The sequence below is a fragment of the Mytilus galloprovincialis genome, chromosome 2 (genome assembly GCF_965363235.1).
Source record: "Mytilus galloprovincialis chromosome 2, xbMytGall1.hap1.1, whole genome shotgun sequence".
Classification (NCBI taxonomy): domain Eukaryota; kingdom Metazoa; phylum Mollusca; class Bivalvia; order Mytilida; family Mytilidae; genus Mytilus; species Mytilus galloprovincialis.
The window spans coordinates 70,410,558-70,435,653 of NC_134839.1; the positions used below are offsets into that span (position 1 = coordinate 70,410,558).

General features: G+C 30.7%; 1 protein-coding gene and 1 long non-coding RNA gene across 2 annotated transcripts in view; one reads left to right on the plus strand and one right to left on the minus strand.

The window, feature by feature from the left end:
* The window catches only part of LOC143064283 (uncharacterized), a 67,932-nt gene extending 44,430 nt beyond the window's left edge, over positions 1-23,502 (minus strand). Inside the window, exons 1-6 of the mRNA XM_076237016.1 lie at positions 23,265-23,502; positions 21,475-21,553; positions 6,255-6,391; positions 4,883-5,017; positions 4,237-4,441; positions 61-194 (exon numbers count right to left, since the gene is read on the minus strand). Coding sequence (XP_076093131.1) covers positions 61-194; positions 4,237-4,441; positions 4,883-5,017; positions 6,255-6,391; positions 21,475-21,553; positions 23,265-23,328 — 754 coding nt within the window. The 5' untranslated portion in view covers positions 23,329-23,502. The remainder of the gene's footprint in view (positions 1-60; positions 195-4,236; positions 4,442-4,882; positions 5,018-6,254; positions 6,392-21,474; positions 21,554-23,264) is intronic.
* LOC143064296 (uncharacterized) lies at positions 12,090-18,087 on the plus strand. Its single transcript, XR_012975216.1, has 3 exons — positions 12,090-12,210; positions 15,669-15,728; positions 17,903-18,087. It is a non-coding gene; the product is annotated as an uncharacterized LOC143064296 (long non-coding RNA).
* Positions 23,503-25,096: the final 1,594 nt, after the last annotated feature.

The window sequence follows — 25,096 nt, forward strand, 5'->3', positions numbered from 1 at the left end:
TGTTTTACATAAGCATTGGTATTTACTGGTCCCTGATGTTACACTACTGACAGTACCTACCTGTTTTACATAAGCATTGGTAAGTAGTGGTCCCTGATGTTACACATGTTCCTCCATTCAGACAAGGACTGGGAGAACAAGGTACAAATAGCTGTTCACAATGTTGGCCAGTATACTTTAAATCACAGTGACACCTAAATTCAAAAGAAGCATCAAATATAAACTTTTTTAACCAATATTATTTTGCGCTTGACATAAATATTCCATAGTATGTTCTATTTAAGGAATGACAGTAATATTTTTCTGTCTATGAAGAAATATGGATGATGAGATGGGTTACATTATATTTTTATACTGTGTACAAAGTCTATAGGTAGAGACAGGTTACTATTAACTGATGTTACATCCTAAGCAAGATTGGTATCTTTAGTTTTTATATGAAACAACTAGTTGATACAAAGTGACTGTATAAAGTACTTCAAGTAAGGAAACTTATATATTAGTGTATAGATGCTGATTCATAACCTGTGAGGCTAAGCTGGAAAAAATTTCAGTTGCTAATTTTCTCCATAAATCTGCCAGTCAGTAAAAAAAATAATTTTAATGCCTTTACAACAAACACACTGAGTTTTGTTTTCTATCTAAATAGTTTATGCCTTAAAAAGAGACAGAAATGGAGCTCCAATAGAATTAACATTTTGACATGTCAACATTATTTGCTGATTCATCAAAAATGGTCTATAACCAGTATCTTAAGTTAGGCCTATATATAACGCAAACCTTGAAACACTAATCAAATACTCATACTCAATGGTCATTGATGATGAAACTTTTTTCTCATCAGCAAAATTGTTCGTTTTCTGAAATTACATTATAACCATAACTTCCTTGGAGCTCAGTATTTTTTTACCATTTTCCTTTTTTCGTATAATTAAGAGACAATGGGACACTAGAAAGGAAATATGATACAGGAAATACCAGTTAAACAGAGGAAATGAAAAGTTTAGTACTAATTGCCTTATATTCTAAAAATGTCAAGTGTTACCATATATAACAATACTGAAGAGGACACTGCATACGAGTACCATAAATGGTCAAAGGTTTGTATGGTGGACGTGATAAACTGATCACCCAGTGTCCAACATATAGACCAGTTTACAGGATCAAAGTCTCCAGTTTTCTTGAATAGTCTCTTCAAATTGGTTGACATTTTAACGGGATATGACCCGATTTTGGTACAATAACTATTTTAGCTTGCTAGATTTCTAGACTACAAGATGCTGATGAATTGTAAGATTTCATTTAATTGGTTTTAAAAGATTTGTTTCCCTGGATTTATGTGATTGTCATTTGAACATGAGACTTGAATAACCTTTTAATGTGAAATAAAGATTGTTTTTTCACAGGTCCACTTTGTCTACTTCACAACTAATTTGGTTCAGGTTTGATCCTTACCATCATCTATTTTACAAAATTTCCATATTCATGGGGCCAAAAGAATGATACCCATATATTAGCAATGAATTGAAAGTTTTATTTCAATTATTTTAATTCTTGACAAAGTTTCCCATTCAACCATGCATTTCTTAACGCTGATATCTTTTGTGAAGACTTTTGATTTCCTGGTAAAAGTCAACCTCCACACCAATCAGTGAGACACAAAAATCTTGTCAATTAATGACCAACAAAGCAGTAAATGAAATATTACAAGACACTAAGATCTAGGATGATTGTTTTACCTGACAAAGGTATTAAAGTTACTGATCTGTGGGAATATTACATTAATCATCCATTAGCTTATTGGGGAACAGTAAGGGATTTGTCTGGGTATAACTTACATTCTCAACAATGATGAGTGTGTTTGTGAGGTGGGAGGGAAGGGAGGGAGGGTATGCAAATGGGACCAAACTATTCATTTTCAGAGTCAATATAATCAAACTATCTTTAAGAATATGATGCACTTGACACATTTTTTCATCAGGTGTTTAAAGAAGAATTTCAATTTAAAGAGGTCAGCTCAGTCAATTAATACAATTTTCATAGTTGAATTTACTAAAAACTAAATAATTTGATATTATTTCACTATTTCATTTTTTGTTTAAAACTATCATCAAGCAATCAACCATACTACCAATCTGTTAAAACATTCATACTGAATATAGTTTACAGTAAAGATTATAGAAGACTCAGTTAGGTCAGCAAAAGTTTTGTATCAAAATTTGACATCTGTTTAAATTTCATGCCCCCTTTAAAAAACTTCTAAATTTTAGGTTTATGTTTTCTGATTTTGTTTATACTTCTTTTCATGTAAAATTGAATAAACATCCATTAGAACAGTATGATAACTTTAATTTTTTTTGGCTGCACTCATTAGCAATTTTTTATGGCTTGTGTCAGTATCTTCTTCAGCAATGTGCATTTGAAAGATAATGATATAAAAAGTTTTAGCAGCAGTGCATATCTGTTAATGCCTGTCATCAAAATATTTAAAGGAGAAAAAAAAATTGAAAGAAAACAGTTGGCATTTCTGTGATATAGTACATGCTAAATCAACAAAATATATAGCCAGGAAAAAAAAACAGGACATTTGACAGGTGACCCCTAAGGTCAAAATATGTTATTTAATTATCTAACAATTCATTTTGTCCGAAAACACCAATGTCCCATTAATAATTCATAATATAATGATAGACAGAATAAAAAATAAATTACCTGGTTTGTCAGGTGATACATGTACATGATATATCTAATTACCAGACATCCTGATAATAGATTCTTTGTAAAAGTGAATTTTTCTAATTTTATTGGAAAATATATTTTCAAAAAGTAGAATTTTAAGAGGAGAAAATAGTCTAGGTTAAAATGAAAAAATGCTGAAAAAATTACATGTGGCAGTCACAACATCAAAAGGCGTTATTTTTTTCAATTTCCATGTGAATATTTTATTTGGATATATTTGTTTTCATCATGTTCATAGAGAATGTCTTTAACTGAGTGAAGATTTATTTATAAAAGGTGAACTTACAACACCAACTGACCTTTTGACAGAGGATAACAATTTTAGTAAATTCTGATTTATCAAGTGATTAATTGTTTATATTTATAATAAAGAATTTAATGCAATAACAATAAAAAAAGAAACTAATCAAACACAACTAATAAATTGATGAGGTATGAACAATGAGCTCATGTAACATCTGTCCACAGCTATTATTATAAAAGTATTATGAAGTTTTTGAAAACATTTAATTTCGTTTTATCAAGTTATCAAGTAAATTTTAATATTGACTAGAAAAGTAGCCCTATAAGACAACTCATTTAACCTTAACAGAAAACTTTTTTTTTAAAACTATTCAGTATGGATAATTTTCTACCAGAAAAACTTTGATATTGACAACAGATGACTTTGACCAAGTTTTCTTGTTTACAGCCTTCTTTGAACAAATTTTTGATGGAATACCTTGATAGTGATAACAGGGTTTTATGGCTAACATTTTTGCTATATTTTATGATATAAGTTCTATAACTCTGGACAGACATAAATAAAAATATTCAAAAAAGTATAAGTATCAATATTTTCTAAAATTAAGAAGAAAGCATTCTTGTTGTCTGTTCTATGGTCAGGTTGTTGTCTCTTTGACACATTCCCCATTTCCATTCTCAATTTTATTCTTGCATCACATGTGAGAAATTACTGTATTTGAAAGAAAACATTCCCATTTTTTCCCGGTTAAAACTCATAACTGTAAAACAATTAAGTGGGAATCATCAAAAGTATACAGACCATCAGACCACCATCTTTAACAATTTAATTCACAAGCCTAAACAATTTAAGTTTTATTTCTTTAACTATTTTCATATGAACTTTTCTAATCTGACAAAACTGACTAAGTAGAAAAAGGCTTGCTATACAGAAATAAGTCATCTATGTAGATAAATATTTACAAATCTGTTACAACAGTGTGAAATGTGTTTGAATTATAATCTGTAAATGAAAGTGATCAAAATCACTAGTTGAAAATGTTCATGGTGCACCTTAAATTGGCTGTAATGGTATTTAAATTTCATTTTTCGTCTGAATAAAATACAAAATGATGATCTACTAATCGTTTGATTGAAGGAAAGCACAAAAATTGTATCCAAGAAATTCTGAGCATCAAATATCTCTAACATCCTTTAAGGTGAGGAACTTGAGGAAAAGATCAGGTAAATATTACTATACATTTCAGCACTTACATGTAAGAACCAATTCTATTATCACATTGTCCACCATTTTGACATAGTCCTGGGGTCTCTGCACATTCGTCTACATCAGACATACATGTTGGTCCCTTGTACCCATGAGTACAGCTGCACCTATACCCATCCTCCAGAGAGTCACATGTTCCATCATTACGACATGGCTGCTTTTCACAATAATCAATATATTCACAATTTTTTCCTAAAATATAGTTATTTTGTTAAATCTTTTTTAAGATTATTTAACTTACCACATATAACAGTTACTTTTTATGTCTTGCTGATATAAATATATATGTATATTGTATTTTCATGTGTTTAAATTAAGATTTGAATATGTTTCTTTATTCATAATTAGTGTTTAGATAGAAGAAGATGTGATATGAGTGCCAATGAGACAACTCTCAATCCAAGTCACAATTTGTTTGAATTTGTTTTATTTTTTTACTTTGTGTGTGTGTATCTTTATCCTTTTCTTCAAAACCCTATATGACTTCAAACTATTCATTCAAAGAAATGAATGTTGTAGGGACGATAACTCAATTATAAAATACAAACTGACAAACCAATTTCGATTATCTCCCTTAAATAAACTAGAACTAGAGAAAGAAAGACAACTCTAATTGACTTGAAATTATATTACCTGTATATCCACTTGGACATGTACAAATATAATGAGCTAAAGAATGAGTATTTCGACATGTTCCCTGATGTTGACATGGATTGTTATAACAAATACTGCCAGGAACTACAAATTCACAAAGAGTTCCATTGAATCCTGAAATAATATACAAATAAGCTTCATTGTAAATAATAATAAAACAAAAGTTTTCAAGTAAGGATCAGGTAAAACGTAAAACAATTTGAATTTGAACACAGGACATGAATAAAATATTGAGTTTTCCCTTTTTTTTTTTGGGGGGGGGGGGGGGTTGCTTTTATCAATTAACTGAATTTGTCTTCATTTTCTTATTTCTATTGTACATTTCATACTAATTCTCGCCACCATGTTGTTTTAATTATTATGTTGTTCCTAATCTTCATATCAAAACATTTAACATCCATGTCTATATCTATCTGATGAATGAATGTACTTAATAATAGCTCTAACTAATAGCATTTGTCAGACAAAGACATGTTTTGCACAGTTTAATTTTTGCACAGTTGGATTAAATTAGTCACTGATACAAGTCAACTTGACTGTGTATGAAGGGGCTTCACAAAGTCAGATCAATGTCTATTGGAAACTCTTTCTCAACCATTAGTTGCTATCATGTTTCCATATATTCTGTTAATAATTTTGGACTTAAGATACCATAATATTGGTTTTGAGATTACCTTAAGCTTGTTGTTAATTGCATTTGCTTTTTCCATTTTCTAATTGCCTAAATATGTTAGTATAAATTAAGTTTATATATATTTAGTTTTACACCAAAATCTAATATTTCTGGCAAGATCAGAGGTTGACTAAATTTTAAACCATGAAATAGGAACAAGATATAGTCTATTAGGGTTTATTTATAACAAACTCCACAAATGAAAGCATGGAAGTCGTGGAAAGACAAGTTTTTATGTAAACGAGGGTATCAATGTTCCTGTGACTTTCTGTTGCTGTTTAAAAGTGTTTCATGTTAACCCTTTTTTTGTGTGTAATATATGCAAGCTCACATTTTGGCTGAGTACCTTGAATGGAAATTATAAGTTCATGCAATCATCTTTAAATCTACAGTACTCCCTACATGTATAATAAGGCGTGCATTGTCTATGGAACAGAATACAGTGACATATTTTTTCTGTTCTTTGTGTAAATAAGTAAATTTTCGATGTTTTAAAGTGATCATGCTTTTCTGGTCTATAAGTGATCTGACTTTCTGTGCCTATATTAATGTATCATGTTTTTCTGTGCTAATTATTTTTTATGCTCCTTTGCACCAATTAAATTTTCTGTGCTAAGCAGTTTTTATACTTTAAATCTAGTGATCTTCATTGTATAAAAGTTTCTCAATAATATCTACCTAATTTACAATCACATCTTGCCTTGATTCCCCCAGCTTGTATTACAGTACAGGTTCCATCATTCATACAAAGATCAAGACTTGGACCACAAGGATTATCTAACTCACAGTAGGTACCTATATAACTTTGAGGACACCTGTAAAATATACATATATTTCTATTTACATGAATAAAAGAAAAAAGTGTGTGACCTGTAAGTAGGGCTGCAACACTGGTAGGGTACACACATACATACAAACCCATACACAAATCATCTAAAATGGCAACATATGGATATGAAAGACACAAATATTGTCTAAACAAAAACAAATAAATTTTGATATATGTTTCAGCCATATAAGTGAAGTTATAATTCAGTTTTTGTCATTCTAAATTTTGATCATATATTTCAACTGTATTTCTTTCACTCGAAAACAGACACCCTCTTCCTATTTCAATTAACAACAATCAAACCAATATTCTGTGAATCTTTAAAATATCACCCGGACACCTATATAAGAAATCATGCATATGCATATCAAAAATAAAGCTCTAATATCTTTGAAACATCATTTTTGGAAAGTGACTCACTAAGAGGCATTTCTCTTATGTTCTTTATATATAATTTTATAAATACATATAATTAATAAAACATTTGTGTAGCCCATCAAATTGGATAGACACAAAGTAGATATAGGAAGATGTGGTGTGAGTGCCAATGAGACAACCCTCCATCCAAATAACAATTTAAAAAAAGTAAACCATTATAGGTCAATGTACGTCCTTCAACACGGCGTCTTGGCTCACACCGAACAACAAGCTATAAAGGGCCCCAAAATGACTAGCGTAAAACCATTCAAACGGGAAAACCAACGGTCTAATCGATATAAAATAAAAAAACGAGAAACACGTATAAATTACATAAAGTGTTTATATTATGCTTCCAGACTAAGAACTCTTTAAGGACTAAGAAAAATGCCTATGTACCAACTAAATTAGTCTTCTTAATCCTTGAACTTTGAACCCTATAACTTAAGTGATTTGTACAGCAACCTCTTCATCAAATGACACATTTATCTATGGTTTAATAGAAAGCAAGCATTTGTTTTACAGTAACATGAAAATAGTAGACTCTTTAAAAAAGTTTTGTGTCTTTCTTCTCCCTTCTATGTCTATCTATATGGAAACTGTTCAATGACGGTATTTTTAAAATACTTCTATTTATAGATACTGTAAATTCAGAAATTATTGCGAGGTTTTTATTATTGCGAATAATGCGACTGAGTTGTTAACGCAATAATTAAAACTCGCATTTTGTAATATTTTAACTGAATTAAGCATGACTTTTCTCAAAATCGTAAAAATTAAAATCGCATTCAAGTGTAAAATGACAAAATCGCAATAATAAATGCACGCAATAATTTCTGAATTTACAGTATTGAGAGATACCCACCTCCCACTAGGTTGAAAATAATTTACAACATTTGAGCAAATTATGGGTAGTTGACTACAACTGTAGTATACACTTTATATACTATTATCAAACAGATAGTAATGCTTTTACTGCTTAATTACTGTTTACTTACAATAATATTTATAACATTATCACTGTGTTGTGTAATAAATATGGTGTGTGATATACAAATTGCCCTATTCCCCAGTGTAATAAACACTGTTTATTGTAGATTAATGGGTCACCCCCCTCTAACTGTCATCCAGAATAATGTTATAAGTATGTTTATGGCATAATTAATCTATATTAGGCATTATTAAGAGCTACTGATATTTACAAAGCTCTGTGAAAATATAGCATACATCTGAATAAATATAATGGCATGGACTAGACCAATGTAGAGGAACATTGATGTGGAAAAAAAAGAAAAAAGGGGGAGAATATTCCGTATCAACTTCACAAATAATACAAGATGGTCTTGAAGTATAGATTTTGCGTACTGACGTTTGTTATCATCTTAATTACATATTATAGTATTCTTTTATATGTCTTTTTTAGATATTCATTTGAAGTGACTCTGTGGTTACGTAAAACCACATACTTTGAACGGCAAAATTATTTCATTTATTGATATTACTTTTACTTAAGGATCTTGACATACTATGAATGACTAAAGTATTTTATTCAATAAGACTACTTTTTCTGTTTAGTCTGTTTTTTATGATATACATTTGACGTGAAACTGTACTTATGTATCCCGTCATACTTTGAACCACACCATTATTTTATTTATTATTATTACTTTTACTGTTAAATCTGGTTTTTGTTATATCTACTTTACGTGAGTCTGCATTTATGTATGCCGTCATACGACAAAATTATTTTTATGTCTACCTGTGCGAATTTCAAACGCGCAATTTTACACCAGTAATGAAAACCTTCTATCATTTATGGGTAGACTTTACATAGATAAATTCAGCCGTATTTGACGTGAAACTGTACTTATGTGTCCCGTCATACTTTGAACCACACCATTATTTTATTTATTATTTTTACTGTAAGTCTGTTTTTTGTTATATCTACTTTACGTGAGTCTGCATTTATGTATGCCGTCATACGACAAAATTATTTTTATGTCTACCTGTGCGAATTTCAAACGCGCAATTTTACACCAGTAATGAAAACCTTCTATCATTTATGGGTAGACTTTACATAGATAAATTCAGCCGTATAAGAAAAGCAAAATGAGAATGTTAAATTTGATGTATGCCTTTTTGTGCTACTTTCTTACATTTGTTGTTTATGTAGTGATATTAAGATGATAACACAATATTGACTGTTGTACCCCTATTTTTGACATTTTTACTCTTTGAGTATGTTTGTTTTGTTCATGCATCGTTGACAATGTAATGGAATTTGATGCGACTGTCATACAAGTGAGAGGTTTAGCTAGCTATAAAACCAGGTTCAATCCACCATTTTCTACATTAGAAAATGCCTGTACCAAGTCAGGAATATGACAGTTGTTATCCATTCGTTTGATGTGTTTGGACTTTTGATTTTGCCTTTTGATTTTTGATTTTCCTTTTTGAATTTTCCTCGGAGTTCAGTATTTTTGTGTTTTTACTTATCACTATACTAGTACTAAAGATTCATTAGCAAGTCTAACAATTCAAATAAATCACATACCACAGTAATTTACTAAACCTTAGTATTAGTAGCCTATTTACTTCTATGACATGGACTTTATTTTCATATTATATCTTACAACATGGATTGGTGTCTTTCATCAAGAAAAGATAAACTGATGCTGTTGTTCAGTGGCAAATATTTCATGCATATTAAGCATGTTAAGGATAAAAAACAAATTAAACAATAAGTTTTAAGGGTATGCATTAGTGGTTGATAAAAAAAAATCAGAGAAATTTAGCTTGTTAAAACAAACTGTGGACCAGTTGCTGTGGACCCAAAGTACTGTTGTTACAAACCACTAACAGAGAGTATCGGCATGAGAATTTACAGTCCCAGTTACAACTATATTGGTTCAAGATAACAAACACAATATAAATGATTTTGTTATTCAGAGGACAATAAATTTGGTTGGAGACAACAGCAATTTTAACTCATCCAATGTTAACTCATTAGGAGATGAAATACACAAATTTAGATTGAACAAACTTCAGGACAAGGGAAAATTTCAATTCATTTCAATTGGGACCATATATTTGGTTATAGATAATCTGAATTACACTTATTAGGGAGTTGAAATACATATTTATTCCAAATTTTTTAGCTAACAATTTCAAGACAACAAGAGTTAACTGTATCTGTTAACCATTCACCCTTGTGTAGCACAAAGATATGAAATAGCATCTTTTAAATCTATCAAATAGTTCTGGTTCTAATGTATTTGTTGCATAAAACAGTGTCTTCAACATATATCCCCAGAAGGATAGTATTAGCTTTATCTCCTTTGCTCATGCTATTATAGTGAACCTGATGCCTAGTCTAAGCTGATTCTTACGTAATTTTTATTAAAACTCAAACTAAGAAGCTAAGTATTATAGGAAAACAGTGGCGGATCCAGAAATTTTCATAAGTGGGGGCCCACTGACTGACCTAAGAGGGGGCCCGCTCCAGTCACGCTTCAATGATTCCCTATATAAGCAACCAAATTTTTTCCCAAAAAGGGGGGGCCCGGGAAAATATCTCAATCCTGCTACAAAAATAACTTTTGACCCATCCAATAACAATTCTACGGTACCTTGATGAAAGTACCTCTTACAATTATACTTTTCATACTGAAACAATTCAGCAGTATGGTAAGCACAATGTCAAATTGCTGTTCAATAATCATAAGATTTGAAAACTCTAAACATTTTTATTGGTTTTGAAATGATGATTTAAGTATCTATGAAACATGTAGGAAAGTATATAGGAAAGAAACTGACACTTCACTTTTAAGCAAACTACTACAAAAACTGTTTTCACAAAATAAACACTTCACAACTCTTCTGGAAAAACAATTATACAACAGAATTTTTGTACTGGTAAACCAGAGGTAGTCAATGATATTCTCTTTAACCATTTTTTTCATTATTTATTTAGCCTGAAACCTAAAATATCAATTATAATAAAGGATTTAAAGAAATATCAAAATCTGCTAATTTTGCATACTGTTTTTTCTTTACGAAATGGTGTATATTTTTAAAATTAAATTGTAAATTATCGGGTAATGAAAAATTGGTAATATATTTGCATCAGGATTTCTATCTCGACTAACTTGAAAACAGTTTAAAGTTAGACCATGTAATTTGTAAACAGACAAGAAGCAGACAATTTACAAGGAAAACAGACCAAACATGGCCATTAAACTGGGTGGATTCTGTACAAATAACTGTATGTCCTAGAGATGAAAAAGTTTGTACAGGAAATTTGTTTCCAAGGTTGCCAATATCTTCTATATGTATACAGCAAGGGTCTTTAAAAGTCTAGCAATATTTTTCATTGGTTGAATATCTTTTAGTTGACGGCAAAGTGTTAAGATGTTTGTTGTATACAATCCATGGATGATGTCATTGACGAAAAACTAAAAATACAACTGGCAATAACTTACAAGCGAAAAAAGTAAATTTTCAACAAGTGGTAAATCTCTAAATCTCTATTTCATAAATATTTTTATTTCCTCTCTATCAAAATCTTAACAGATGGCCAGTAAACAGTTAACTGTCTGTTTAAATTGGTTTGTAGATAAACTGTTAGTTTATTTTTCAGGTAAAATAAAGGTGTTATCAGGTAAAATTCCTTTGATCATCTTAATTACCTGTTCCTGCTCAATCCAAATGTCAACAGAGATTACAAATACAAATTTATTTTAACATAAGTATTCTAATTTAATTGTTAAAGTTTTCTTTATTTGATTAACACCTGCCTGTCTATGTATGTTTTGTCTAATCAGAACCAGTCATTGTTATTTTTAATGCTACAGGTACAGTTAAGTACTACTAAGGGTCAAGTAATTTCTTCAGATGTCAGGATAAAGAAAAACCCCGACAAAATATGGTAGTAATGTTTGGTTAGATATAATTAGTTTGCACATCATGTTACTTGTACAAAGTTCTGGCAATTTTTTAATTGTTTGTAAAATGATATAAGTTATTATCTGTCTGTTTTCTCAACATTTCACAAAACATTCTTTACAATAAAAAGTACACTTTTTTGGGTCTGTTTGTTTTCTGTAATAACACTTTATTTTGTGCCAATGTAATCAATGATAAAAATACTGTCACTATCTTACCAAAATCTTTAAATTGGCCAGGTTTGTTTTCATCATGTCAAAATGCTGGTATTAAAGACAGAGCTGAAAATTCAGCATTAATCTTACCTTTCCTGCTATATTTTTTCTCTTTCTAGCTTAACAAAATGTGGGGTGATTAGGTTGATTTCAAAAGTATATCAACTGACCCCAACAACAGCAGAAGCCATTTAAAGATGAGAAAAGTTCGCTTGACCGTTTGAGCAAGGTGAGCTAAGAAGGATAACAGAAATTCTCAAAATAACCAACTTCAGACTTGTGCTGTATGGTACATGCTCATTGTTGAAGAATGTACAGCGACCTATAGCTGTCAATTTCTGTATCTTTTGGTCTGTTGTGGAGAGTTGTCTCAATGGCAATCATACCACATCTTCTTTTTGGTAAACGGACAGAAAGTCACAGGACAAAAAGTCACAGGACATAAAGTCACAAATTTGATAGGACAAAAAGTCACAGGACAAAAAGTCACAAATAATTTTTTGACAATTGTTTGAATATATAAGAAAAATATCTTAAAATATTTACTTTTTAATAAATATATTCATATTAAAGTAAATGATATTTATCATTTCACTTTAAAAATGAAGATTTATTTAATTTTAATCCTGCAAAGGACATATTTCTTGGCACCATGAAGCCATTTAAGTGCCAATCTACTTTGACATTTTGTTTTCTTAACAATTATTTGATCATCTTTGATATTTTTTTGATAAATTTTGCTTACAAAGTTGGTTAATATACAATACTTCAAGAAAAATACAAAAATGTTTTTGTAAAAATAAGCATTTTTTATTGAAAGAAAATAATCAGAAAAAATGAGTTGTGACTTTTTGTCCTGTGACTTTTTGTCCGTGACTTTTTGTCTGTGACTTTTTGTCCTGTGACTTTCTGTCCTACATTCTTTTTTTTTATATTCATAATCTTCAAAATATTTCACCAAAAACCAGATGCTCCGCAGGGCGTAGCTTTATACGACCGCAGAGGTTGAACCCTGAACGGTTGGGGCAAGTATGGACACAACATTCAAGCTCGATTCAGCTCTAAATTTGGATTGTGATTAAATAGTTGACACAGCATAGGTTTCTGACACAGAATGAATGTGTTCTAATGAACTTAAAATTTTTGTTTTCTGTTAGAGCAATTCACTATGCTGTTGAATATTAATCCTCTCAAAAAAATGTTTGAAGAAATTTTCTTTTTTATTTATGAAATTTCAAATGAGAAAAATTGAACCCAATTTTTTTAATCACATCCCCCTTTCCCTTATTCCAAAACTAATCTCAATTAAAATTTCTAATGGAGTTTGCAACAATAACTACTCATTTAAATACATCATAAAATATTAAGATGTAAAAAAACTGCTTGTTATCACTGAATGGTAAAGATTATTTTAATTTATCAGTTGGTAGTAAAAAGTGAATATACATTGTATATTGTATATAACAAAGATTTAAGTTGATTCTGGACAAAGAAAGATAACTCCAATTAAAAAAAAATCTTGCTATTGCACAATATTTTGCAATTAGATATTTCTTGCTTACTATTCTGGACAAAGAAAGATAACTCTAATTAAAAAAAAATTTGCTATTTCACAATATTGTGCAATTAGATATTTCTTGCCATTGCGCAATACTGTGCAATTGAAAAGACTTGCTATTGCACAATACTTAATATAATAATTTTAGATCCTGATTTGGACCAACTTGAAAACTGGGCCCATAATAAAAAATCTAAGTACATTTTTGGATTCAGCATATCAAAGAACCCCAAGATTTCAATTTTTGTTAAAAAAAGTTTAATTTTGGACCCTTTGGACTTTAGTGTAGACCAATTTGAAAACAGGACCAAAAATGAAGAATCTACATACACAGTTAGATTTGGTATATCAAAGAACCCCATTTATTCAATTTTTGATGAAATCAAACAAAGTTTAATTTTGGACCCCGATTTGGACCAACTTGAAAACTGGGCCAATAATCAAGAATCTAAGTACATTTTTAGATTCAGCATATCAAAGAACCTAACTGATTCATTTTTTGTCAAAATCAAACTAAGTTTAATTTTGGACCCTTTGGACCTTAATGTAGACCAATTTGAAAACGGGACCAAAAGTTAAGAATCTACATACACAGTCATGACAGTTAGATTCGGCATATCAAAGAACCCCAATTATTCAATTTTGATGAAATCAAACAAAGTTTAATTTTGGACCCTTTGGGCCCCTTATTCTGTTGGGACCAAAACTCCCAAAATCAATACCAACCTTCCTTTTATGGTCATAAACCTTGTGTTTAAATTTCATAGATTTCTATTTACTTATACTAACGTTATGGTGCGAAAACCAAGAAAAATGCTTATTTGGGTCCCTTTTTGGCCCCTAATTCCTAAACTGTTGGGACCTAAACTCCCAAAATCAATACCAACCTTCCTTTTGTAGTCATTAACATTGTGTTTAAATTTCATTGATTTCTATTTACTTAAACTAAAGTTATTGTGCGAAAACCAAGAATAATGCTTATTTGGGCCCTTTTTTGGCCCCTAATTCCTAAACTGTTGAAACCAAAACTCCCAAAATCAATCCCAACCGTTCTTTTGTGGTCATAAACCTTGTGTCAAAATTTCATAGATTTCTATTAACTTAATCTAAAGTTATAGTGCGAAAACCAAGAAAATGCTTATTTGGACCCTTTTTGGCCCCTAATTCCTAAAATGTTGGGACCAAAACTCCCAAAATCAATACCAACCTTCCTTTTGTGGTCATAAACCTTGTGTTAAAATTTCATAGATTTCCATTCACTTGTACTAAAGTTAGAGTGCGAAAACTAAAAGTATTCGGACGACGACGACGACGATGACGACACCAACGTGATAGCAATATACGACGAAAAATTTTTCAAATTTTGCGGTCGTATAAAAATGTAAATACTTTTAATCTCGTTCATACACACTAAATATAAACATATGGCTTTTTTTTTTATAATTTTTTACATTAAATTTGTGTAGGAATGCTACCTTGATAATAAATTTTGACATTGATGACAGCAGCTGTTACCTGATGGCAACAGGTGCCAGGAAATTACTGAATAAAATACAGGTGAGGGTACCAGTTTATTGCACCTGAGTTATACCTGTTTATTACACAAGCTCTTAAACCTTGCTCTATCAGCCATCTATTGTAAATGTCCTTAGATATCAGTGATTCAGTTAATAAATCATAAATATTTCTCAAGATGAATGGAAGCTTGTTCAAATATAATCTGAGAGTGCTAAGGCTTTGTTATAAACAAGAATATTTTAAATTAAGTTTGTGGTTGTGTTAACAATTTCATAAGTTTGTAATCCTGACTAACCTTAGTTTTTGTGAAAAAGTCATTCTGAATCAAGTTTATTTTCTTGACAATGTTTTTTGAACTTAGTAAAATTGAGAATGGAAATGGAGAATGTCAAAGATACAACAACCCGACCAAAGAGCAGATAACAGCTGAAGGCCACCAATGATAACTATATATTTTGACTTTTAAAATTTGATTATACTTTCTTTCTTTCATTCACTATTGAAGATGGAGACTGTGAAAAAAGGCTTGATAATTATGAATAAATAAATAAAATTTAGGCAATCTAAGGAACCACAACATATTAATTTTATTTCTCAATTTTATTTTTAAGGAACCACACCATATCAGTATACATGTGCATTAGAGTCAGTCGTGCTGGTATGAATACAATGTATGTATGCTTGTCAATTTGTGAATGTGAATTTGCAATTAACGTTGGCCATAAATTTGAAAATGTTCTGATTGAAAAGCAAACAAAGAGATGATCAGGCCCCAAAGCAATGAACAAATCATTGTTAAGATATCACAATGACCAAAGGCTATCCTATCAACAGGTAGTTGAATGCCCCTACAAATCTTAGCTGTGTCAGACCAAAGCTATGTCCACTTCCAATGGTCAAATATAGGCAGATGGTCAAATCAAATTGATTTTGCAAATCTAAAGATTGTAAGATACCAGTAAGGTTTAATCAAATAATGATTAGATATTTCTAGACTTGATTCAGGTCACCACTGATAAATATTGTTCAATGGCCTTTTTGAATTTAAAGTTTTAAAACCTAGTAAATCTCAAACTACAACATCCTATTAAAATACACATAGTTTGTAAAAGATAAGTTTTTTTCTACCTTTTAAAACTAAACCATCACAAGAAAAAAACCTACCTACATCAGACAAAAGGCTTTAAGGAACCAGTGTCATTCCCTTTGTCTCTTATTAAAATACATGAATCTGACCCAAGAAAAATTTTTCACACACATAATTATGGGGATGATATCCAACATAATACAGAAAAAGTAAAAATATTTCAGAAACATTCCTTTACATATAGGGGGTCTCATTGGGGGGTCTGATCCCGGATCCCGCTTACTGTTTTGTGAGATTCCTGTACACTATGTATGTAAGCTATTCAAATTTTTTTTGTAATTTCACGTGTCCCGCTAGACTTCATTTACCGTTTTCACAGCACAATAATTTGACTTTCACGTGTCAAGCTTACAAAAAATCGCCAATCCTGCGTCACGCTTAGACCCCAATGAGACCCACCATATAAATAAGCCTAGTTCCAACAGATCGGTGCTTTCAGAGAAGACTGTTTCCAAGTGAGAGCATAGTTTTTAGATAAACTACCATGAAGAACAAATTAAAGCAGCTTTGTTCAAGCCTATTATCAATAATCTTATATTTTTTTTTTATCAAAAAGGACATGGCTAGTATGGGGAAAAAGTCATTTTTCTGTAAGTTTTACATCATACTGATCATTAAAATTTTCTAATCATGAATATGTAAGAAATATTTGTGATGGCAATGGGAACAATCAATCCCAAATTCTTCAATAGGCTTATCATCCAACATATTCCCAACGGTAGTTGTTCTTTAATAGATCTTAAATGTAATTGCATGAATAAACCACTTTCCACAACTTTATACATGTTTGTTTGATCAAAAGACAGATGAGAAATATTGCTAACTTATCCATCACTATAGTTTTTCACCAATACCAGTTGATATGGTTTAAAGTAAAGTTCATCCAGGTGAAAGACCACAATTTTATTTCTATGACAATTCACTCATATTCAAATTCTATGACACGACTAAGGGCACCTGGTTTTTATGTTAACTGTAGACAGCTGGTTTTTAAAATTCCGACACACAAAAACATCCATCTGTCTTAACAAAGGTCATTCCAAAACTTGTAATTATTTTATGAAAGGCATATCATATTTAAGAATATTAATATTCATAAGTTTTCCTCTTTTATGTACTGAATATTAGCTATAGATAGATATTGGGTACATAGCATAACACTTTAAATAATATTTAAAAGTACTATGTTTCAATCAAAAGTTAAGAATAGTGGAGCGCTATTCAGGATTTATTTTTTAAACTTTTTAAATAGCTGCAAAAAACAGTGTTCATCACAACAAATACACCCTAAAAATAACTTGGGTAGATAAGATGTCACAAACATATGGCCAAAAATAATCAACATCCTGGAATTTTTTATATGGATAACAATGACCAGACAATATAGAATGAGCTAATGATACATTTATTATTGAGTTGAAATATATACAACTTCAACCAAAATGTCTCAGATAAAATGCAAAGTTTAACAAGTAACTGAAGCACCAGTTTAAAATCAGTCCCTAAAATATTAGAGAATAGTGTTGCCTATACAAGTGAAAGTGCAGTCTGTTGATTGAAATAATAAAAGCTTAAAACTTCAAAATCTTTCAAGTGTAAAATGTAGGTCATATATTGTGGAATGGTGTTTATAATATAGGACAGATGTACAATGTAGTAGTAAAATAACAATATTATGCATTCACTTTATCATTTTAGGTAACTGAGCTCTCATGACTGACTGTGCCGAAGGGCTGTACAGCCAGTCAAGGTCGTTAAAAACTTCAAACATCATAAGCCACAGTGACTCAAATGTTTGAGAACTGGTGTAGTGAATGAAAAAATCATCATGGTTTATATCAGTTCAGTATATATACAGCAAACTTAATAAAAATATGTTTGTTTGCTCTTCTTTCATTCTTTAACCCATAAATATATATATATATATATATTCATAATTATAATGTATGTCATTGTACATGTATGAAGACTGGCAAATTATTCCATTTCACTTAAATCATGTGAAGTTCAATGTAATGAAAAGATTTCATAAAACAATTGAATATATAATATGACTTGTTTTGTAATATAGGTTGTTGATGAATAATAAAGACACAACTTTCAGTAAAGATGTAATTATGTCTGCTTTTTACACAATCTTTTTTTTTAATGATTTTAACATGAATGTAGTGAAGCATCCACTTTTTTTTCACTTTCATTAGCCAGTAGTATAAATATACACCCCCTGATCTTAAATACCATTCTGTAGTGTGCTAGAATAATTTCGTTATATATGTGTTTTGTGCTTGTGTGTATGGAAGAGTGAGTCAGCAAAACCAAGCACAGTGGCATAAAACCAAGTACACATTCAAAGACAGGTACTTTAAATCTCTGCTGGCAGTTAGTTTTTTTAACTGCAGGCATATGTTTATTTACATAATGGTGTAGGAGGGGTCCTGATCCCGAAATTAAAAACATGAAATCCTGAGGTCCCGAATTTTAATAAATTAAAATCCTGACATCCCGAAATTTAAAAAAAAGAGTTCCTGGATCCCAAATGGGTCAATCCTGAAATCCCGAGCTTAAAAACACCCGATCCTGGAGTCCTGATAAAGGTCCTATCCCCCTCATACATGTAAAATGAAATAAAACATTGTTATGAAATATACATGTGCATTCAGTACATATATCCACGTGTATACTGTAAGTTAAGAAAAAGTGTCACATTTATAAGAAATTCCATCTGTTGGGATTATCTATATACTAAATCTCAAAATAAACAAAACACTCCATTGCAAACAGCTGATTATCAAGAATAAATTACAATCAAAGCTTTGTCAGTTTGTGTATAGCTTATAATTACAACCAGGTACGTTAGTAACTGTGCATTAACTCATTCGCCCCCAAGACTTTTTTGGAAAATCAGGCATTTTCGAAAATTTGCAAACATATGCAAATTATATGCAAATGAGCAAACTCCTCATGCTGTAACTGATGCTCATCTATTAAACTACTTATTGGGATTTGGGGGCGGATGGCATGGGTGGGGGGTGGGGTGGGAGGTGCAATATTTTCTCGTGGGTTTGAACCCACCCCCAGTGAAAAATGGTGATTTTCCGTCTATTTTCCGATTTCAAAACGACCTTGAGAGGTGAACACTGACACGACTGTGTTTTTTTTGTCATTCAAGTATTACCCTATAGTTACAGTAGTCCATTCATGCTAGCTGGGAGTATATTGGACTTCAGTGTCTTGCTTGGGAATTATTATTGTCAAGTCAGGTCTGCCTAAATGTCCGTTTTTATGGATTTTTGACAAAACGGTGACCTATATTTTACAGACTAGATTCCTATTGGCCATAGTATACCTCGTCGTGTTCCTATACCACCTATGCATGCATATATGATAATAGTTTTTGCCAACAGTCACTTCCAGTTACGTAGTGGCCATCAAAAGATGCCCACCCCCACCGGATTTTGGCTACTTTTCATGTTTTTCCGATTTTGAACTCTTAAGCGGCTTTCAAAGTGCCATTTTTTCATGAACAGACATCTGAGAAGAGTTGATGGACCATGAACTACTTGGTTGAAGTCCCTGCTATCATGACAGTTCAGCTGGGGCAGTTCAAAAAAAGTATGGAGGGTCATACGGGCCATCAAAGAATGGTTGTCGCCATCACGCCTACAGGCGGGATTGGGGGTTAAAGGGTTAACTCAAGATTTAAACAAAATAATGTCAATCCATGTATAATTGTGGAACACAAAACAAATTGTACAGACAATCATACATTTATTGTAGGTCCAAAGAGTGCTGTTCCAAATGCAAGAATTTTAAAATAAAACTTCAAATCGTCTTTAAATCGCATTTACAGTCTTTAAATCATCTTTACAGTAGACTAATTAATGACTGCTTTAAAACAATTGTCACAACGATTTAGATGTTCCATCCTATCAGATAACAATATCAAATTGGACTTTAAAAGATTTTTTAATGGACCAAAAACATGCCATATATCCAAGACCGTAATCAATGAAATAGTCAACACAGTCAAACTTATCTGATTTTTCTATTGTGAAAAAAGACTAAGATTTATAACACATACAGTAGCTCAAGTATATTTGTATTATCTTGAAGTAGAAAGATTTCATATATGTTTGTATGTATTGAACTAGCATGTTAAATAACATGTGAAAAACATCAATATATATGGCACTGAGTGTGATACAACATGTATAAAACTTAAGCATTGAGTTACATTTGTGTAGCATGAAAAAAAAAATAAGGATACCATGGATACAGGGTATCCATACATGACACAATTCAGTACATGCAAAAACACACAAAGAGCAAAAGAACAGTGCTTTTATTCAATGTTGTTCTTCTGCTTTTCTATTGTCTGTACATTGTTCTTCTGCTTTTCTATTGTCTGTACATTGTTCTTCTGCTTTTCTATTGTCTGTACATTGTTCTTCTTATTCTGTTTTCTCAATCTAATCTTATTGATGTGTTTTTCAGTTTCAATTTCCAACATGTCCAAGAGGGCAAAATTTTTGAAACATGTTTAACTCTGCATTTTAATGTGCCTGTCCCACAATAGCTGACTATACAGTATGGGTTTTTCTCATTGTTGAAGGCTGTATGGTTGCCTATAATTGCTTACGTCTACTTCATTGAACTTTGTTGTCTCATTGGAAATCATACCACATCTCCTTATGATTTCAATATTGATCACACATGAAAATGCAAGGTGTAATATTTGGGTTTTAATGCTATAAACATTAATAAACAACTTCTTGATTTTCTTTTCATCATTTTTTTTTTATGTTGTTTTGTTACTGTCATTGAGGTACTTTCAATGAGAAGTCTGTAAAGAAGCTTAAGCTCATCAAAGTTTTCTCCAAACTTATGTTGTTTTTTGTAGATGTTGATATTGAAGATTTTAGTTCCATTACATCTGCATGTTTGTTAATATTTTTCTACAAAGTATCAGGAAATTGTGTGACATTTAGAGAATTATCTCCCTTAATTTTGTTATTTGATTACACACATTTTCTCATGTTAATATATACATGTAATTCCCAAGGTGAAAAAGACAAAAGCCCAACAAAAATAAACTACTTTTTCCTTCCTACCGGCTAAAAAATTTAGTAAATGAGTTTGTATTGAACTTATCATTTCACTCCCCCCCTAAATATGATAATAATCATTGCCAATATTTCAATATAAAAACTTGGCTTTACACATGGGTGTAGCTGGCAAATGACTAGAGACACTATATATTTTGTACTCACACACAGTAACTTTCTCCATTACTTGCTGTTTTACAAGTAGCTCCATTCAAGCATGGATCAGGATAGCATGAAGGAAATGCTGCAAAATAAAACATTCATAGTTCATATAAAAAAGAAGATGTGGTATACGTATGATTGCCAATGTCAGACAACTCTCCACAGAGACACAAAAATTATCATGCATTTTTTTAATTCATGAATGTTGCTATTCCAAATTATTGTTAATAAATATAGTAGATTTTCTAATTTCTTTTAAACTTGGAAGATATTCTGACTTTATGAAAATAAACACCAGATTACAATTATATTTAAGCACTTCAGTACACAGAAAGTATTTAAGATGATAAACATGTGCTGTAACCTCATGGAAAGAAATTAACTTTACAAAACAAAATATTATATTTTTGTCAAAAATTAATGAACATTCTGAGGGAAATTTTTCATAACTTTAAAACATAAATGACATATGTGGGTTTTTAAAAATGTGTATTGGTATATTTTAAACTACAAAATGTTGCCAAACAAAATTCTTATACAAGTACCAAAAAGATGTATGTATACAAGGTACTTTTTATCTTTAAGGTAATTTTTTTAATGATGATTGTTGTTTTTTCCAAATTTAAACAAGAAACAAGCAGATTATTTTTCATTCATTGTATTAATTCTTCGGTGGGTATACTGTAGTACTGGTATAATCACTGCATGATATTTTTGGGAAAAACATCAAATAGTCATTAATAATATGAAGCAAAACATATTTTTTTTCTTTTTTTCTGCATTTAAATGTTGTTAGAATTGTACAGATTGTGTCTTCAAGATCCTGTACTTTTAATGACATTGCCTTACAAAATCTACTAAGAAGTACAGCAACTGATACAATGACTGATATTGGAGTTTACCCTCGATTCAATAATTTCAAATCAGCAGGTTAAGTACCACTGACTGATCTTTGATACAGTATAATTATCTGGTCTATTGTTTTTGTGTTGTTTTTTGTTTTCTATTCTACATTATTCTAGAGTTTAATGTTTTTCCTACAATGTACATGAATATTTGGTGTTATTCAGTACTCCTTTTGTGTTGTTCCATTGATGGAGAAAAAAAGGGGAATATGGGGGTTTGTGATACAATGTATATTAAAAAAAAAACATTAACACCGTCATATATTCATGTACCTCTCACAAGTCAGGACATTTGTCAGTGTTTATTCTACATTATATGCTTTTTGTAAATTTATATCCCAAATTTGACCCATTGGGTGTTTGGTCTTTTCCTGTTCAAATAGCTCAAACCTTTTGAAAAAAAGAATACTGTTAACTTAATGTAATTTTAAACCTCTACTAAAACTGAAATCAAAATATACTTTAAAGGTTTGAACTGTTTATTTTAACTATTAAATGTTTTTAATATGCTATAGTATTTTATAACCTCATCAAGAAATTGAAATCTCATTCGGTAATATTTTAAACAAACAAAACTTGTTTATAATATAATCATAAGTGCATCAATACATTTGTCCTATGACATCATCTTGCATGAAAACAAAGAAGGCACGCGCAACGAAATGTGTATTGCCTATGTTTCAAAACATGATATCTTTAATTTCAACAGTTATTTTTTCTCATATATCATGTATAACAAATTAAACCATTAGTAGCAATTAATACAACATTTAATCTTTCAGAACTTCATGAATTCTTTAAAATATAAAAAGACAAGCATACAATTGTTTGAAGTATTCATCATTAATGTATTTCGATGCATGGGTATTTTTATCACTAGGACATTACCTTCAATGAGGATAATTTGATGTGCAATCAACACAGCCGTCAAAAACCGTGCAAAAACCAACATAACTCCAAAATCATAATAAATCCCTTATGGAATATTCACATTAAATATCCAAACATTACTCCAAATTCAAAAATAACACTGCAAATATACTTTTCCAAACTTTTAACATGATATTTTAAACTCCATCGTCGAATACACAAAACTTTTACAACTCGTGTTGATTTACAAACAAGCACCTTGCAGATTATGTCACTACGCGTAATTATCAAGGTACGGACTTCACAAATATTTGATTATCTCATATATGTGCAATATAATAATTTATGAGAAGATATTAGTTAAATCGCTTTCTAAAATGTCTTTTTATTATTTGTGGTTTGCATTGATAAAATACTTTAACCGTTCTTTTGACTGCCCTATTTTATTCCGCACACCGCATCACAACTTAAATCACTTTTTGTTGACTTTGAAGTGTAACGTTAGTTCGCGGGAGTCAGACGGAGACACCGCTAGTCACGCTTGGATTAGCGTATAGGTAACTGGCACACGACTCGTGTGTGCTTGACTGGTGGAATGTATGCCCGCAGGAAATAATAAATAAATAAAGATGAAAGTTCAGTGCGCTTAATATCGTCAAGGATTTGTATAGTATACTATACAAATCCTTGATATCGTTAAAATGCTACTATCAAAATTGAATTTCACTCATGTTTGGGAAAATCGAGGATTTGTAAAGTTAGTATACAAATCCTTGGGAAAATCAATGTACCTTTTCTAAAAAAAAAAAAAAAAAACCGATTATCTCTGCTTTTAGCAGTCGTGAAGAAGCTCAATGAAAATTACATCTTATTTTGTCTGTTTAGTGATGATAATTCAATAAACTAAGAACCTACAGAAAATTTAAAGTAAGGTATAAACTAGAACCTTTTATTGAATTTAGATAAAAATGTTACAAAAAATTATGCTAAAATAAGAATAAGTAACAGTATGCTTGGCTGTTGAACGCGGTAGATACAAAAAATGCCATAAAGAGGTGGAATATGAATTCCATTTTATCATATCATGTTCAGAAATTAAAAAACTAGGATCAAAATGTTTAATGAAATTTCTAGTATTGTCCCCAGTTTTAATTCAATGAGTGAAGAAAACAAATTTGATTTTATATTTTTCTGCGAAGAATGTGATATTTTACTTATCATTGTTAACTATATAAGTGAAATGTATAATGAGAGAAACAATCATAATGTCAATATATGAACTGTGTAATTGATGGCTCAACTTATAATGTTATATATAAGCATAATATTTGAATTGATAATTTCAAAGAGGAGGCATGATGTCAAAAATAGTATTATAATTAATATTAATAATCAATATTTTTTTCTTCTAATGCTACATGTTTGTAGTGTTTAATGTCTATCGTTTTGTAATTAATATGCCTGTCTGTTTGTTTGCTTGTTTTTGTTTTGTATTTTAGTAACAATCCTATTGTTTGAATTTTAGACTTGTACAGTTCTTATTCTTATTAATCTTGGTGTCCGTAGTCGCCCGTTATAACTTAGGGACGACATCAAAAGTTAAATGTAGGACGAGAAACTCAATTCACATAAATAGCTACGTTTTTTTCACTGAACATCCATGACACACTCAGACATGCCCATATGTCGATATTGTCGATACGATATCGAATCGATATCGATTTTGTGTTTTTATAAAGAATGATATGTCGGATGTTACAATGGATTGTGATAAAGTTTATAGAAAACTTAAGGATCTAATAACAAATATTATCACGTGTCCATATAATTTGTATTAGTTGTAATTGACA